The following is an 18,427-nucleotide window of genomic DNA, read 5'->3' as shown; positions in this document are numbered from 1 at the left end:
AAGTACATGGGAAGAAAAGGGAATAAAAGAAAATACATAATAGGGCAACACAAGATATACAATGTAACTATATAAACACCAGCATCAGGTGAAGCATACAGGGTGTAGTGTTGATGAGGTCAGTCCATAAGAGGGTCATTTAGGAGTCTGGTAACAGCGGGGAAGAAGCTGTTTTTGAGTCTGTCCGTGCGTGTTCTCAGACTTCTGTATCACCTGCCCGATGGAAGAAGTTGGAAGAGAGAGTAAGCCGGGTGGGAGGGGTCTTTGATTATGCTGCCCGCTTTCCCCAGGCAGCGGGAGGTGTAGATGGAGTCAATGGATAGGAGGCAGGTTCGTGTGATGGACTGGGCGGTGTTCACGACTCTCTGAAGTTAACCCACTTGAGATGGCAGTTGAATGTTGCTACCCTTGTCCTTCTCAGGCAATGGATCATGAGGCTGGGTGGTTCTGTTAAAGTAAAGCCCTAAATACGCAATGGATAGAAACACATAACAACTGATATCATTAAAAACAAACTCCCATCTCAGAATTTCCTGCTTATATTGTCAATCTGAAACCTAGCTTCTTCTTTTTCAGGCAAGTGAATATATCAGCGTCACAGCAGCCAATATAAAGAATGTCTCTGTTACATATGGGGCCAAAACAGTAACATATCCAACAGTAATTAATACTGGATCTCGTCACACGCTCCTAGTCACAGACGTTCTGCAAACTGCTGTGGAATTGGTTAGTAGAAATCTGTGTATAGCAATGGGCAAAATGCAAGTGTCACTTTGAATCTTATCTTGTTAAAGGCTAAGTGCTGAATACTTTGAAATGAAATGAAAAGTGAAATGAAATGAAAATCGCTTATTGTCACAAGTAGGCTTCAAATGAAGTTACTGTGAAAAGCCCCTAGTCGCCACATTCCGGCGCCTGTTCGGGGAGGCTGGTACGGGTACTTTGATGTGAAATGCCACTTAAATGTGAATTTCTATTTTTGCGACAAGAACATGATATGGACTTTGTTCGTAGACAGGTCCCATCTTTCCCACGCCTCCCGCCAATGGGGATCCAAGACAGAATAGTCTCTAGGGGGGAAGAAGGGGAGGGTAGAGTCTCTGATATTTATAAGGTGCTCATGAGGGAGGAAGGGTCCCAGACGGAGGAACTGAAACTTAAATGGGAGGAGGAGCTAGGCGGGGAAATGGAGGACGGGCTGTGGGCAGAGGCCCTGAGTAGGGTAAATTCGACCGCGACATGTGCCAGGCTCGTTCACTTCAATTTAAGGTCGTTCACCGGGCACTCATGACAGTGGCTCGGATGAGCAAATTCTTTGGGATAGAGGACAAATGAACTAGGTGCGCGGGAGGACCAGCGAACCACGTTCACATGTTTTGGGCATGCCCTAAGCTTAGGGGGTACTGGGAGCGATTTGCGGGCGTCATGTCCCGGGTGCTAAAAACAAGGGTGGCGATGGGTCCAGGGGTGGCAATTTTTGGGGTTTTCGGAAGACCCGGGAGTCCAGGGGAAGAAAGAGGCCGATGTTTTGGCCTTTGCTTCCCTGATAGCCCGGCGACGAATACTATTGGCGTGGAGGGACTCAAAGCCCCCGAAGACTGAGTTGTGGCTTGCGGACATGTCGAGTTTCCTGGGTATGGAAAAAATTAAGTTCGCCTTGAGGGGATCTGTACAGGGGTTCGTCCGGAGGTGGCAACCATTTATTGACTTATTTGCGGGAGAGTGAGCGTCAGCAGGGGGTGGGGGGTGGGGGGGGGTAGAGTACAGTAGAGTAGGAGGAATAAAATGGCGGGTAGTACCGGTGGGAGAGGAGCGGGCTTGTGCAGTATGTTACGATTGAAGTATTGAAAGTACGTGGATGTTTGCACATTTTTGCCTTTTTTGCTTTCTTTCTGTTGATGTTTGTAACTGTTTACAAAGCCAAAAACTACCTCAATAAAATTCTTTATTAAAAAAAAAAATTTTTTTTAAATAAAAAAGAACATGATATGGATTGGAAATAAAAATGTGACATCTGCAAGTGCAGTGAGTCAAGTAGACGGCTGTATGAGCTTGGGTAACTCAGTTTGGATCAGTGCTAATGTGAAGTATGAAATATGTTTGAGCTTCTCTCTAAATGAAATTGTGAACTTACCCTAAATTATGGGCTGTTTCCTTCAAAGATTAACAGAGACCACAAGATGTAGAAAGTGAAAATTTCAGTGCAACAAAGACACATTATTGGTGTAAGATGAGGGATCTTTATTCTAAGTTGCTATGCTATATGTGACTGGCCACTGCCCTATTGATATAACAAGTGGTGAAATATTTCCAGCTGTGGCAGTGGAAATCTCACACATGACAGAATGCAAGAAATAAGGGCCGGGATTCTCCCCTACCCGGCGGGGGGTCCCGGCGTAGCGGAGTGGCGCCAACCACTCCGGCGTCAGGCCTCCCCAAAGGTGTGGAATTCTCTGCACCTTTGGGGGCTAGGCCCGCGCCAGAGTGGTTGGAGCCACGCCGACTGGTGCCAAAATCGGCACCAACGGCCTTTGATGCCCGCCTCCCGGCGTCGGGGCTGGCCGAAAGGCCTTCACCGGTTCGCACATGCGCCGGTGCGTCAGCTGCCGCTGACATCACCACCGGCGCATGCGCGGTAGGGGGGTTCTCTTCCGCCTCCGCCATGGTGGAGGCCATGGCGGCGGCAGAAGAAAAAGAGTGCCCCCAAGGCACTGGCCCACCCGCCGATCGGTGGGCCCCGATCGCGGGCCTGGCCACCGTGGGGGCAGCCCCCGGGGTCCAATCGCCCCGCCCCCCCCCCCCCAGGACCCCGGGGGCCCGCTCGCACCGCCAATCCCACCGCCACCAGAGGTGGTTGAAACCACAGCGGCGGGAGAGGCCTCCCAGCGGCGGGACTTCGGCCCATCGCGGGCCGGAGAATCGCCGCAGGGGGCTCGCCAATCGGCGCGGAGGGCGATTCTCCGACCCTGCGGGGGGTCGGGGAATTTCGCCAAAGGTTACAGAATGGTCTTTCTTTACCAAGGAGGATATATATTTTCCACCTACATTTTAACCACTGGCTCACAATGACATGGATAGCCAATATTAATTATGCTGCAATTTCTGTCTTCATCAGAGGGAAATTGGGCCAGGTTAACAGATGGTTGACATCCTGCAAACAAACCTTAGCCAATGTCATTTCATATGGTATTACACCATGGTTTTTTAATATTAATTCAAAGGATGTGGGCTTTGCTGGCTAGACCAGCATTTATTACCCATCTCTAATTGCCCTTCATAAGGTGGTGATGAGCTGCCTTCTTGAACCACTGCAGTCCATGTGGTGTAGGTACACCCACCGTGCTGTTAGGGAGGGAGTTCCCTGATTTTGACCCAGCGACAGTTAATGGAATGGCAATGTATTTCCAAGTCAGGGGGGCGAGTGACCAGCAGGGTAATCCCCCCGTGCATTAGATGCCCTTGTGCTTCTCAATGTGGAGTCGTGGGTTTGGAAGGTGCTGACTGTGGAGTCTTGGTGAGTTCCTGCAGTTCATCCTGAGATTGTAACGCGGCTGCTACTATATGCCGGAGGTGGAAGGAGTGAAGGTTTGTGGATAGGGTGCCAATCAAGCGGGGCTGCTTTGCCCTGGATGGTGTTGAGCTTCTTGAATGTTGTTGGAGCCGCACTCATCCAGGCAAGTGGCGAGTATTCCATCACACTCCTGACTTGTGCCTTGTAGATTATGGACAGGTATTGAGAGTCAGGAGGTGAGTTACTAGCCTCTGACCTGCTCTTGTAGCCACAGTATTTATACGGCTAGTCTAGCTAGGTTTCTGGCCAATGGTAACCACAAGGACATTGATAATGGGAATTCAGTGATAGTAATGCCACTGAATGTCAAGGGGTGATGGTCAGATTCTCTCTTGGTGGCGATGGTTATGGTCTATGTTGGCATGTTACTTGCCACTTGTCAGCCCAAGCCTGAATATTACCCAGGTCTTGTTGTATTTGGAACTGGACTACTTCAGTATCTGAGGAGTTGCGAATGTAGCTGAACATTGCGCGGTCATCAGCGACCAGCCCCACTTCATTTTTTAAAAATATTTTTGTTCGGGGATACCTCACGTTTCCCAATGTTTAGTTTGTATCTGGAAAATCGGACAAACTCCTCCAGGATACTCATGATTCCCTCAATAATGATAAGGTCCAAAATATACAGCAGCAGGTCGTCCGCGTACAACAAACCCCTGCGCTCAGCGCCATCACACCCCCCCCCCCCCCCCCCCCCCCCCGCACAATCTCTCTCCAACTCCTTGATGCTCTAAGCCCCATTGTCAGTGGCTCTGTTACCAAGGCAAATAGCAGTAGGGAGAGTGAGCACCCCCGCCTTGTCCCACGGTGTAGCCCAGGTGTACCCCGAGCTTACACGATTTGGCCTCACGCCGCCGCCACCGCCTTATAAAACAGCTGGACCCAGTCCATAAACCCCTGCCCGAACCCAAACCCTCCACCTGTTCCTCCTCCACCTTGGGGAAATCCAACCCATCCAGGAACTGCTGCATCCCCTCCCCCCTGGTCAGGGGGCTCCAATTCATCAAGCCTCCTGCAGGACCCCTCAAATACGCCATTCACCCCCACCAGGTGGAGTACCACTCTAACCCTTCAGTCCTTCACCCTTCCAATCTCCCGTGCCGTCTCCTGGTTCCGGAGTTGGTGGATCAGCATCCTGCTAGCCTTCTCCCCGTACACATACATTACCCCTCTTGCCGTCCCCATGGACGCCAGCCCGAACTGCATCTGGAGCCTCTCCTTCAACAACCCAGCCTTTGGGGCCTCCGAGTACCTCCTGTCCACCTGCAGAATCCCGTCCATCAGCCTTGCCATCTCTACTCGCTCCGTCTTCCCCCGGATCGATATGAATTCCCCCCTAACCACAGCCTTGAGCGCTTCTCACAACTTGGCGCTGAGACCTCATTCGTATCATTCAAATCCACATATCCCTGGATGGCAGCCCTCACCTGCTCACACAGCTCCTTATCCACTAACAGCCCACATCCAGCCTCCACTGTGGGCACTGCCTCCCGCCCCCCGTCCACTCGCAAGTCCATCCAGTGCAGCGATTGCCAAGTACCCCGAGTCAACGACCGGCATCAGCAGCGTCTCGCCCACCACGTAAAAACAAAACCGAGAGTACTCCCTGTGCACATGGGAGACGTACGAGAACTCTTTCACCCTCGGCCTCCCGAACCTCCACCGGTCCACACACCCCCCCCCCCCCCCTCCCCCCCACCATACAGTCCATAAACCCCTTGAGCCCCTTCGCCACCTCCGACACCCTCCCTGACCTCGGGCTCGACCGGTCCAAAACAAGGAAAAGGTGCACTCACCCTCGACACGCGCCAAACATCCCACCACCAAACCCAACAAAACAAAACATCTCAACGGCAAGAAGTTCACCAACAACCAACAAACGGAAAAGACTGAGAAAGCAAACATTTCCTCACAACTCCTTTACAGTTCAATGTCCTCCTTCTCCTGCCAGTCCACTGTCTCTCAAAAATTCCATCGCCTCCTCTGGTGTCCCGAAATAATGTTCTCGGCTGTTAAAAGTCAGCCAGAGGCGGAACGGGTACAACATCCCGAACTTCACCGCCTTCACCCGATTAAACCCAGCTCTCCCCTTCCAGGGTCCACGCCCAAGCCCCGGTACACTGGAAGCTCGTTCCCTTCCCAAGTGGGCATCCTCGCCCACCTCAATATCTTCTCCTTATCCAGGAATCAGTGGAGACAAACCATCACCGTCCTCGGCGGCTAGTTGATTCCTGCTTTTAATGGTACCTTGGCTAGGTCTTCCTGGGCTTCCCTCCTCTGCCAGCTGAACTTCTCGTTTAAGAAGTCCACCAGCTGCTCCATTGACCACTGGGCAGGCAGGGCTGGCTAACCCTTTGCCCACTGCCATCTTGACCTGTGGCGCACTAAGGTTCTCTTGCCTTATTCTCCCTTCTTCTCGACCCACTTCTGGTCCGTGGATCCATCCACCAGCCCCAGTGGAGTTGAACTTTCTTCGGCCGCCCCTGCACTTTATTTTCAGCGGAACATCCACCCAACAAGCGGAGAAAAGGTCCAAAAAAGCCGCCTCGAGCGGGAGCTGCCAAATGTGTAACCACTCACTCCATGGCCACCACCGGCCGTCAGACCAGCCCCACTTCTGTCCATATGATTGAAGGAAGTTCACTGATGAAGCAGCTGAAGATGGTCTCTAGGACACTGCCCTGAGGAACTTCTGCTTTAAACAAGAGTGATATGGTAAAATATACGTCAAAATTGAAATTGAAAATTGCTTATTGTCACGAGTAGGCTTCAATGAAATTACTTTGAAAACCCCTAGTCGCCACATTCCGGCGCCTGTTTGGGAAGGCTGGTACGGGAATCGAACCGTGCTGCTGGCCTGCTTTAAAAGCCAGCGATTTAGCCCAGTGAGCTAAACCAGCCCCATGTGAGCTAAACCAGCCCCTGAAATGAAGTGATGTTCACACATAGGTCGGTGCATGTCGCAGGAAAAGGCGTATTCCACCTTGTTCAGAGAGCTTGGACAACTTATCTGCAACAAACTTTACTGTGGTTACTAAACAAAAGTGATTCTCTCAATAACAAAAAAAAGAACGTTCACGACCTAAGTGAAATATTTGCCAGATGGCACTCTTCTAAACTCAATGTAGGGAAACGATGTCAAGGTTATTCCTCGTGTAGGATTGAGCTGAATACACCGAGGCTCATGGGAATAATTACATCGCCAGTCTAGAAGAAGTGAACTGTTGACAGTGTAACAATAGTTAATGAAGTTTGTGAAAAGAATCTCTGACTTTGTCTTCACAGCTCGATGATATCGAAGAAAAACCAGAGGAAGGAAAAAATGCACTCAGGTAGTCTTCTCCATGCTGGTCATCCTCTCACCCTACTCGTCCAACCCTCAGCTGCTCCCATCCTAATTCGCAAGAAGTCCCATCCACCCATCAGTGCAGCTCACTGACCTACTTTGACTCCTGACCTGGCAACACTTTGCATTTAGATTCCTTGATTTCAAATCCCTCCATGGCTTCACACCCAGGCATAGCTGTCACTTCCTCTAACCTTAGCCTCCTCTGTAGGTCTCTGTGCTCCTTCAGTTCTGAACACCCTTGATTTTAACCCCTTTACTCTTAACAGCAGTGCCCTCAGCTGCCTGGACCCTAAGCTCTGGTCATTCTAAAGTCTCTGCTTTGCTCTCTCGTTCGCTCCTCCTTTAAGCACTCCATAAAACTTGCCCCTTTGACCAAGCTATCGATCATCTGTCCTAACACCTACCTTACGTGATTGTGTGCCTGATATTGCTCAATAAAGTTCCAGTGAAGAACCTTTTCATTTTGTTAAAAGTGCGAAACAAATACATAATGTTGCTGCATGCTACACCTCTCCTATGCCTATTTTTGCTGTACTGAACTCAGCATATGAATATTGTTTCCTTTATTTCTGCATATTCAATATATTTGAAAGTAATTAAATGTGGTTTCATTCCAGATTTGCCACTGCATTGTCAAATGTCGAAAATATCACAATGGGTGGGATTCACTTTGGAAGTTTGAACAAATTATCTGCAACAAACTATTCATTGTTTACTAAGGGAACGTAAGTGATTCGCTCAGTACAAAAATATCACATACCCAAGTTAAATGGTTTCTTGATTGGCCCAATGTCTTGGCATGTCTGATGGGCCTGTTTGCCCAGTTGATCTCTTCTTGCCCATCAATTTTATTCATTCATAAATATAAGCGTTCTCTGAAGATCCGGAATAGTTTTACCCAAAGAACTACCCTATGTGGTAACTATTGGATACATGTGTTGGGACTGCCCTCTTGTCCTCATTCATTCTGTTACTTCGAACACAGGAAACATACACATCGATCATAACATTTGCAAAATCAGCTTTTTCACGAGCACATATTAAACGATTCAACATGTGTACTCAGGTACATCAATACTACATGATGCAGTACGTATGCAAGATTGTATTGAGCTCATAATTTACTATAAGGGCTCTGGTCCATCGCTGTCCATAATCCGGTATGACTACAACATACAATGGTTTACCCAAATCTCTTGTAGCAATTCTACCTTTAGACACTAGGTGCATGGCTCTCCCAAAAGGGAACAAAGTCCCCTAGCGAGCGCGTTTAGCCACGTGTTTCCCAGTACTCGCATTGTCCAGAAATGCATGGCTATTCAGGGCGACTTGCATTGAATAAGGAGCCAGCTGCCTCTCTTTAACATGCAGATTTGCCAAAAAGTGAGGCGGGATTTACATCGCAACATCCCACGAGATCGCGTTGGATCTCGCGAGGCGCGGTGAGCCGGGTAGATCCCGCGGGTGGGAACGTCCACGCTGCGACGCGGGGAGCCGTTCGTCGACTTTCTCGGGAAAATTAAAATGTCGGCAGATACAGTATTCCAAGGGGGGGGGGCGGATTGTTGTTTTATGGCTGGGGTGTGTGAAGATTGGGATGGGTGGGGGGGGGGGGGGTGTTTATCATTTATCATACCGTGTTGATGTCATTGTTAATATTATTTTTATAAAAATTTTCAAATACCTAAATAAAAATATTTTTTAAATAATGAGAAAGACAGGGATTGAGAATCAGAATGAGAAGTGGCTACTACAACCAAACGGTGTTGACCCCTGAAATATTCATTGTTGAATTTCTAATTTTACCATCTGCTTGGCTTAGGAAAATGATCTCCTATGTCATAAATGGAAAGCTGTGTTCGCAAAATTCAATGGAATTTAGATTTGGAAGTTCCTTCACTATCATCATTAATGAAGAGGTGAGTAATTCATGAATGGGTGCTCTTTCGGAGGGTCATTGTGGACTCGACGGGCCGAATGGCCTCCTTCTGCACTGTAGGGATGATGTGGATCTATGAATTACTGGCTTTGGGAATCCACTCACCACCCACTCTAAGGTTGATATAGGGGGTAAATGATGAACTCACGTTGCTCAAACTCGGCATGGAATCTCTTTTTAAAAAACAATTTTATTGGGGCTTTTGCACTTAATCTCAAAACTTTGCAGAACAATATAAAAATAATAATAATAACCAAAACAATAACAACACCAACACAAGTATCGTGAAGCTGCTGCCATGTCTGTGACAGTAGCCCCAGTGATATAATTTCCTTACATTATTTACATTAGTGTGCATCATACAATTTTAAAAAGAAGTCACCCTTTTGGGATTTTTAACATGTGGTAGTCTGTGTAGAGGTATTACGGTACCTAGTAATGCTGGAACACCATTGGTAGATAATGTATGCTTTCCATGGGCGAGCCTGTATGGTAGCTCCGCCTTGCAAGGCGGGGTATAAGAGCCTGTGCCGCCCCAGCAGCTTCCTTTCTGTACCTGAGCTGCAGGGGGAAACATCTAGCTTATGAAAGCCTTCAGTTGGACTACAACCTCGCTTTAGTAGTCATTGATCGTGCATCATAACATTTAGTAATAAGAATTATTCACAACTTTACAAATGCATTTACAATTACTGCCAGGATTCTTTACATCGTTTATAATTACATTTGTTTTGCTGGTGGGGGGGGGGGGGGAAGAGAGTTCTGTTTCCCCCCCTTGTGTTCTCGAAGGGGGTCCACTTCCCCGGTTTGATGCGTGTCGGAGGGACCCGTGTCCACTCCTGAGAATGGCCTTCTTCCCCCTTTCTTCTCTGCTATAAGTGGTGTTCCCTGCCCCCTCCCCCCTTCCTACCTGCTCTTCATAAGCCCCCTCCCCCACAGTTACTTGCTGGTTGCGAACAGGTCTGTAAAGAGGTTTGTGAACTTCTTCCACGCTTTGTGGAATCTCTCCTCGGACCCCCTTATCGAGAATTACATTTTTCCAGTTTTAGGAATTTGGCCAGACTCCGAGGCCCTAGGTGGCGCTGCGACCTCCAGCCCAGCAGAAGTCTCTGCCGGGTTATCAGTGAGGTGAAGGCCAGGGCGTCCGCCCCCTTCCCTGTCCAGAGCTCTGGGTGCTCTGACACCACGAAGACCGTCACGGATGAGTACGGCTCCGTCTCGACCCCCACAACCTTGGACGTGGCCTTGAAAAAGGCCGTCCAGAACTCCCTGACTCTGGGGCAGGACCAGAACATGCGCGTGTGGTTGGCCGGGCCCCCCTGAAAGCGCTCGCACTTATCCTCCACCCCTGGGAAGATCCCGCTCCTGTGTAAGGTGGGCTCTGTGCACCTTGAGCTGCATCAGGCTTAGTCCAGCGCAGGAGGAGGTGGAGTTGATCCTGTGAAGCGCCTCGATCCAGAGTCCTCCCCCTGTCTCCATGCCCAGCTCCTCTCTCATTTCCGACTTGTCTTGTCCGATGGGGTCCTATTCCTTTCTACGAGTTGCCCGTCAATGTTTCCACATTTGTCATCCCCTAACCAGTCCAGCCCTACCATTGTGTCCGAAATGTGTGTCCGGAAGGGTCTCTGGGGGAACGATTTTGCCTCCTTGCGGAGGAAGTCACGCAGCTGCAGGCATCTGGCTTCATCCCATTTCGGGAGTTGCGGCCTCTCTGAGAGTTCCTCCAGGGTCTATCAGGGTACATGCCCCCCGCTCCCAGTGTCCCTCTGTCCCTCCACGTCCCAAATGTGGCGTCTATCCTCACTGGTGTAAACCTTTGGGGGCTTCTATGGACGTCTCGCCAACTTGAAATGGTGCCTGAGCTGGTTCCATGTCCTTGGTGTGGCCACTCGCACCGGGCTCCTGGAGTGTGTGTGGCGGGGGGGGTCTTGATAAAATCGGACCGGTTACCAGTGAGGCTACATTTGGAATACTGTGTGTAATGTTGGTCTCCACATTTAAGAAAGGATATATTTGCACTGGAGGCCGCACAGCGAAGATTCACCAAATTGTTCCCCGAGATAGCGGGTTGTCCTGTGACGAGAGGCTGAGTAAATTGGGTCTATAACCTCTGGAGTTTAGATGAATGAGGTGATCTCATTGAAGCTTATAAAATTCTGACGCGGTTCGATAGGGTGGACACGGAGCGATTGTTTTCCGCTGCTCGGGAAATCTAGAGCACGAGGACACAGCTTCAGGATAAGGAACCAATCATTTGGGACTGAGATGAAGGAAAAGTACTTTACTCAAACCTTTGGAATTCTCTACCACAGAGGGCTGTGGAAGCGCCATCATTTAATACATGGAATAGACAGATTTCTGGTCTCTCAGAGAATTAAAGATGTGGAGAGCGAACGGGAAAGAAGAGCTCGAGCCGAAGACCACCCATGAACGTATGGGATGGCGGAGCAGGCTTGATGGATCACGTGGTCTACCCCTACTCCTATTTCTTGTGTTCTTGTGATGTTTTTGTGCTCTTACTGTATCCAGCCTTTCTTACTCGGGTACGTTTATTGTAGGTTCAATGACTTTAAAGATGTGTTAAATTTTGTTTCCACATTGGTGACAATGTTGTACATTCTGTCCCTTCAGTGTCCCACAGAAAACTTTAAAATAACTTATATTGAAGACATTGAACCAAACTCTGTTCACATGGCGTGGCAGATTCCTCAGTATGTACTCATCACGAGTGGTGAAGTGGTTTTCTCTGTCACTGGCCTGGCCTTCTCCTACTCACAGGTAATTAAATACACTTAATAGCAAAAAACAATTTGGGGTTTCCAGGGTATCAGCTGTTTAATGTCTGACGATTGTGCCACAATCAGAAAGAAGAGAATGAGAGGAAAGATTTGTGCCATCAAAGCTTGATCCTTGCAAGAGATGCATTCCCCTTCAGACCTTCTCCCACTTGACAAATACCCAATATTGTGCCAGACATTACGAAATCCTGAATGTTCTATAGATCAGTCATCAAGGATAACATTGATGATCTTCAATGATTGGTGTAGTTATAAGCTTCAATCCTGCTGGTAATCCACTAGTATTCATCACTTATTAAGAATATACTTCGGGAGGATTTGTCTATGGATAACAAGATGTCAGATGCAAGTAACTCACCTCCCCCAAAGATCTACCATCTACAAAGGACAAGTCAGGAGTGTGATGGAATACTCTCCACTTGCCTGGATGAGTGCAGTCCAACAACGCTCAAGAAGCTCAACATCATCCATGAGAAAGCAGCCCCGCTTGATTAGCACCCCTTCCACAAACATTCACTCTCTCCACCGCTGACACACAGTGGCAGCCGCGTGTACCAGCAAAAACTCAGCAAGCCTTTCAGACTGCACCTTCCAAACCCACTACCACTAGAGTAGCATGTTCCTGGGGAACCCCACCACCTTGAGGTTCCCCTCCAAGTCACTCTGACTTACACCACAGGGACTGAAGCAGTTCAAGAAGGCACCTTCTGAAGGGCAACTAGAGATGGGCAATAAATGCTGGCCTAACCAGCGACGCCCACATCCCGTAAATGAAATTTTTTTTAAATGGCCGAGCGAGGCACTCAAGTTATATTTAAGAAAGCGGCTCACCACCATCTCACCAAGGGTAAATATGGATAGGCAATAAATGCTCACATCCCATGAATGAGTTAAGAAAAACCAAGAGTTTACAGTGCGGGAACTGGCCATTCAGCCCTTCTGATCTGTGCCAGTGTTTATCCTCCACATGACCCTCTGCCTACCCTACATCATCTCATCCTAGCATCTGAGCGAGAAAGGAATAGAAGGATCTGATGACAGGGTGAGATGAAGTAGGGTGAGTGGAAGCTCATGTGGAACATAAACACTAGTATGGACCAGTGGACCGAATGGCCTGTTTCTGAATCCTATCTGATTATTCGGGAAATGCTTTGATTCGTTCATTGCATTGTCAGAAAACATTATTTCATCTTCTATATCGTCCGGTGTAATTATGGCCATCTTAACAATTATCGGATATTTTTACCTCTTGTCACAGACCAAAGGTATTGATCCTTGAATTAACTTTTGTTTTATGCTTTCTAGGCGCCTTCCAACATGAAATCAGTGCTCCAGGCTGGTTGGCTGTTGACGAATGCAGTTGGTAACATTATTGTGCTGATAGTAGCAGAGGCCTCAACTATTCAGGAGCAGGTATGGGAATAACGGGATCTAAATCCACATGGCTAATGCTGTGTGCCGGATCACAATGTAACGATTCCTTGATGCAGCATTGAATAAATATAATTACAATATCCCTCGTAACAATCTCTGGCCCCAATCGCACCCACCCCCAGAAGAATCTAAGATTTTCCCCCCCTTTTTTTAAATTTAGAGTACCCAATTAATTTTTTTCCATTTATGGGGCAATTTTAGCGTTGCCAATCCACCTAGCCTGCCCATCTTTGGGTTGTGGGGGCGAAACCTACGCAAACAGGGGGAGAATGTGCAAACTCCACACAGACAGTGACCCAGAGCCTGGGACCTCAGCACTGTGAGGCAACAGGGCTAACCCACTGCGCCACCCTGCTGCCCCCCAGAAGAATCTAAGATGATGTCCAACTGAGATTAGGCTGACATTATAAGAAAATTAGTATAAAATTGGAAATCTTGCTCCGAAACCACATGAGGTCCACTGAGGTGTCGTGCCAATCAACTGAGATGTGGCAATGTGACCACTGGTGCAGTTGGTGCATTTTCATAGAATTTACATTGCAGAAGGAGACCATTCGGCCCATCGAGTCTGCCCCGGCCCTTGGAAAGAACACCCTACATAATCCCACGCCACCACCCTATCCCCGTAACCCAGCAACCCACCTAACCTGCGCACCTTTGGACTGTGGGAGGAAACCGGAGCACCCGGAGGAAACCCACGCACACAGGGGGAGAAAGTGCAAACTCCACACTCGAGGCCGGAATTGATCCTGGAGCTGTGAGGCAGCAGTGCTAACCACTGTGCCACCCATTTTGCAGAGTGTTGGGGCTGAGGGACATTAGGTTGGCATTGTAGAGGGGGCTGTGCTCTGCATGTGGAGGAGACAGGGCTGTGCATTTGGTTGGCAGTGTAGAGAACCCTCGGCTCTTTATCCTTGGGAGTGAGGTGCAGTACTGTATAGATAGCATGGAAGGATGTCCCGTGAGTGGTGCAGGTGGTTCTCCACATCACCAGCAGCACCCCTTCCTGCTTTCCCCTCACCCAGCCCCCCATTGTGTATGGATTAGGAACAATTGGGAATATCGCGGTGGCAATTTATGTTTGAATTGCAAACTAACTCGGGATCAATAATGTGACTCTCCGAATTCAGCTGCTTGTTGACCAGTGGATTTACAAACAGCAAAATCCAACAAAAGCAAAAGAAACTCCAGGTGTTCAAGTTCATTGCCAGCAGCCATGCTGTCACATGGCAATAATTTTGCCTGGTGTGAATTGTGTTAACGAACCCCAGTATAAAGTGCAACTCACATCATGACGGGCGGCACGGTAGCGCAGCGGTTAGCTCTGTTCTTCTCAGCACCAGGGTCCCAGGTTCGATTCCCGGCTTGGGTCACTGTCGGCGCGGAGTCTGCACATCCTCCCCCTGTCTGCGTGGGTTTCCTCCGGGTGCTCCGGTTTCCTCCCACAAGTCCCAAAAGATGTGCTTGTTAGGTGAATTGGACATTCTGAATTCTCCCTCCGTGTACCCGGAATGTGGCGACGAGGGGATTTTCACAGTAACTTCACTGCGGTGTTAATGTAAGCCTCCTTGTGACACGAGTAAAGACTATTATTGATGTCAGATTAGAAATGCATCATAATGCGAGTGGAAGCTGATAATAGAAGAGGTTACTGTTGACCCGGTGCATAAATGGACCGCAATTATTCTTTTGCGTTTTGTATCAAATGGGACAGTGCTTTAGAGGAGGTTCACTAAGTTTGCCTTATGAAGAGAGATTGAGCAGTTTAGGCCCATGCTCTCTTGGGTTGAGAAGAATGAGAGGAGATTTAATTAAGGTATATAAGGTGATAAAAGGTATTGGCAAAGTAGACGTAGAACGGATGCTTCCTCGTGTGGGGAAATCTAGAATGACAGGTCACAGTTTTAGGATAAGAGGAACATTTCTAACACTGAGATGAGGAGAAATTACTTCTCTCAAAGAGTCGTGAATATGTGGAATTCACTCCCCCAGAGTGAGGTGGATGCTGGGACTTTGAGTAAATTTAAGGAGGAGATGGACAGATTTTTAACTAGTAATGGGTTGAAGGGTGATGGAGACCGGGCAGGAAAGTGGAGTTGAAGACGAGAGATCAGCCATGATCGTATGGAATGGCGGAGCGGGTACGAGGGGCTGAATTGACCACTCCTGCTCCTAGTTCTTATGGAAGGGACAACACATTTAATTGAACAGGCCGTGCAAACAAACAAGGTTTAGAGAGAACATTGGGCAGCAAGTGGACTGAGAGATTGCATTGCTAATCATTATTGTCTTTTCTTCCTTGCACAGTGGGCTGAGTACATCTTATTCGCCGCGCTCTTGATAGCGGTTTGCATAGTATTCGCCACCATGGCCTATTTCTACACTTACGTGGATCCAGTGGAGATGGAGGCTGAGATGGCAGAGCAGGAAACAGCAAAGGAAAAAGAAGAGGCGGCAGAGAAAGAGACTGGCATTGAGAACGGATCTGTTCTGGTGATTCAATCAAACCTCTGAAATGTCACAAATGGCACACTTTCATTAAAGTCAACCGGACGTAACATCAGCCCAGACGGAACTTACAGACTGAGAATAACTCACCTTCAATCATGCTGCTTCTGCAAGGGAACAAATGTGACACCTGCCCTGATTTCCTGGTAATTGTGTTAGACGTCCCGCACAATGAACATTATTTTAGCGTACCCTTCCAAGTTATACCAGCCAGAGTTTCAGTATTACTTCCAAAAGCTGCAATATGATTGAGTAAGTGAGTTGTAAACACATGTGTTACCACACCCTGGGCAATTCCAGCTCCCGCGTCCTGGAGTCACAACACAAGTGAATTAAACAATAATTCTTATAAAAATTCCCAAAGTCTTTGGCCCCTGGTTGGCCAATAATTACAGTCACCAGGTTTGTAAGTTGAAACACAATTACTGTTTATTTATAACGAGAACTATAATGAAATATGCAATAAATGCAACTGGATAACAAGCTAATACCTACTACCCGGTTTACCTGTCCCACCCTCTATCCACACACACAAGGGAGTCAAAAACAGACTTGGGGCGGGATGGAAAGCACTGAAAAATAATAAGGATGAAAATCAAAAGATGGCCTTTGCTTTGAATGGTGGTTCTTCAGCAAGCTTTTTCACATCACAATCACTGAGGAAAGTGTCTGGTTTACAGACTGTAATGGTCTCCTTCATAGAGTCATCCACTCATTCACAGTCCCTGTAGGTTAGAAATCGCAGTACTCACAGGCAGCAGGCTTTCTGTAGAGAGAGTCGGTCGGTTCTGGACTCTGCCTGTACATAGATTCATCCAGGTTCAGAAACACAACCTTTCTGGAGCAGAATGGAGAGGGGAGGACAACAGGTCCATTCCTGGGCCGCCAAGATCAAAACTGAAACCAAATCCAACCCTTGGAGCTCTGAAAAACATTCCAGTGGGATCAGATCCACTCACCGCCTGTTACCGAGCAGAGCCCAGCCTTTTGGGCCAATTCACCGGCCACCAGCCAAATCAATCAAACCGAGTCCCAGCCCGTCTCTGTCATTGGTGCCGGTCGGTCCACAGCTCCGGGTTGAACCAGCACAGGCTAACACTGTGATCTCTGCTGCTGCTGCTGAAATGCACTGCTTGAATTAAAGGCACAGATGACTGTTTTCTTCTGCTTGAATTAAAGATACAGGGTTGCCTTAAAGGCACATGTCCATGAATCATTCATAGATCAAAAATGTAAAGGCAAAAATTTAAAAAGTGGAAATAAGGGAATAGCCGCGAAGGAACATGAAATACCCCCCCCCCCCCCCCCCCCCACCTAAACAAATGAAACTTCAGGGCAGGAGCATTTCATTATGAGGTGTGTGAGACATGATTCACAAACACATATCCATCCAAACCATCCCCTTTCTACATGTCCCCTTCCCAGTCTTTACATTGGTAACTAGTCAGCCCTTATGTGCATGACTAAGCATCCGCAATCACATTGTACTTTCCGGGAATGTGTAGAATCTTAACATTGAATCATTGTAATAATAAATTCCAACAGAATAGCCTTGCATTCCGGGTTTTGAACTTCTCTATAATCGCAGGGGGATTGTGGTGTATATAAACCAAACTTTGTCTATTGTCATGTGGGACAAAATGCTGCAGGGCTAGGATCAAGGCTAAGGCTTCGTTTTCAATGGTGGAATATGTTCTCTGGCACAGATTAATATTTTTGGCCTCTCTATTCCTGCATTGTCGTCTTGTAGTAGCACTACCCCCAGGTCACTGGCCTCGGTGGCCATTTTGAATGGTCCGGAAAAGTCAGGGGCGGTCAGCACCGGTTCGTCCACTAACATGGCCGCCAATCTCCCAAACTCTACTTGTTCTGTGGACCACAGCGTTTTTGCTTGCCTCTGCCACATAGAATCCCTACAGTGCAGAAGGAGGCCATTCGGACCATCGAATCTGCACTGATCCTTAAAATGAGCATTCCACACCTGCCCACCAGTCACATCCCACCCTATCCCTGCAACCCCATAACCTAACCTGCACATCCCTGGACACTAAGGGGCAATCTATCATGGCCAAACCACCTACCCCGTACACCTTTAGACTGTGGGAGGAAACCGGAGCACCCGGAGGAAACCCACGCAGGGAGAACGTACTAACTCCACACAGACAGTGACCCAAGGCTGGAATTGAACCCAGGGCCCTGGTCCTGTGAGGAATGTCCAACATGCATTGTATTTCAGTCTCCGACTGAGCCGGTCTCTGTGGTTTTAGTCAAGGTGGATATGGCTTTACTGGTTCAGAGTTCTCAGGTCCATACCATGATTTGTAAACAGAGTGCCCCCTGGTGCAACTCTGTCTATACTCGTCAGTATCTTGTCTAATGCAGTCAGTCTTTTCTGATTGTCCAATGAATGTTTATCCAAATTTCATGGATCTTCTACAGTCAAGCCACAAGCAGTATTGTCAATGCTGAGAGAGATTTGGGTTCATTTTTAACCAATAAAGACTCTTTAATCCCTCCAGCTTTACATTCTCTCTTGTCCTTCACATGGTTACCGTCAGCAACAAGTGTTGCCGCAGGTTCAATCCTCTCAGAAACAGAATCAGAAACAAAATCGGACTCAGAATTGCTGTCTTACTCTTCATCACTGTCACTGCTATTAAATTTGAACTCCTCTTTCTTATGGTCACCTTCAGCCTGAGAATTCTCAGAACCTGGTCTCTCCTAGATTTTATTGTTGACAAGTCTCTGTGAGGAATCATTCCCGTACAGATAACTTCATCAGATGAGGCAGATTCACTGCAATTACCATTGTGGATGTGATCAACATC

The 18,427-nt window shown here is 48.0% G+C and overlaps 1 protein-coding gene across 3 annotated transcripts in view; it reads left to right on the top strand.

The window, feature by feature from the left end:
• The window catches only part of LOC119977484 (solute carrier family 15 member 1-like), a 51,723-nt gene extending 34,575 nt beyond the window's left edge, over window positions 1–17,148 (top strand). For all 3 annotated transcript variants that reach the window (XM_038818468.1, XM_038818467.1, XM_038818469.1), the window contains 7 exons: window positions 577–726; window positions 6,857–6,903; window positions 7,538–7,645; window positions 8,743–8,839; window positions 11,491–11,637; window positions 12,963–13,070; window positions 15,399–17,148. In XM_038818468.1, coding sequence (XP_038674396.1) covers window positions 577–726; window positions 6,857–6,903; window positions 7,538–7,645; window positions 8,743–8,839; window positions 11,491–11,637; window positions 12,963–13,070; window positions 15,399–15,605 — 864 coding nt within the window. In that variant the 3' untranslated portion in view covers window positions 15,606–17,148. The remainder of the gene's footprint in view (window positions 1–576; window positions 727–6,856; window positions 6,904–7,537; window positions 7,646–8,742; window positions 8,840–11,490; window positions 11,638–12,962; window positions 13,071–15,398) is intronic.
• The last annotated feature ends 1,279 nt before the right edge of the window (window positions 17,149–18,427 follow it).

The sequence above is a fragment of the Scyliorhinus canicula genome, chromosome 14, assembly GCF_902713615.1.
Source record: "Scyliorhinus canicula chromosome 14, sScyCan1.1, whole genome shotgun sequence".
NCBI classification, from domain to species: Eukaryota; Metazoa; Chordata; class Chondrichthyes; order Carcharhiniformes; family Scyliorhinidae; genus Scyliorhinus; species Scyliorhinus canicula.
The sequence above is the reverse complement of the archived record's forward strand: the minus strand, read 5'-3'. Positions and strand labels throughout refer to the sequence as shown.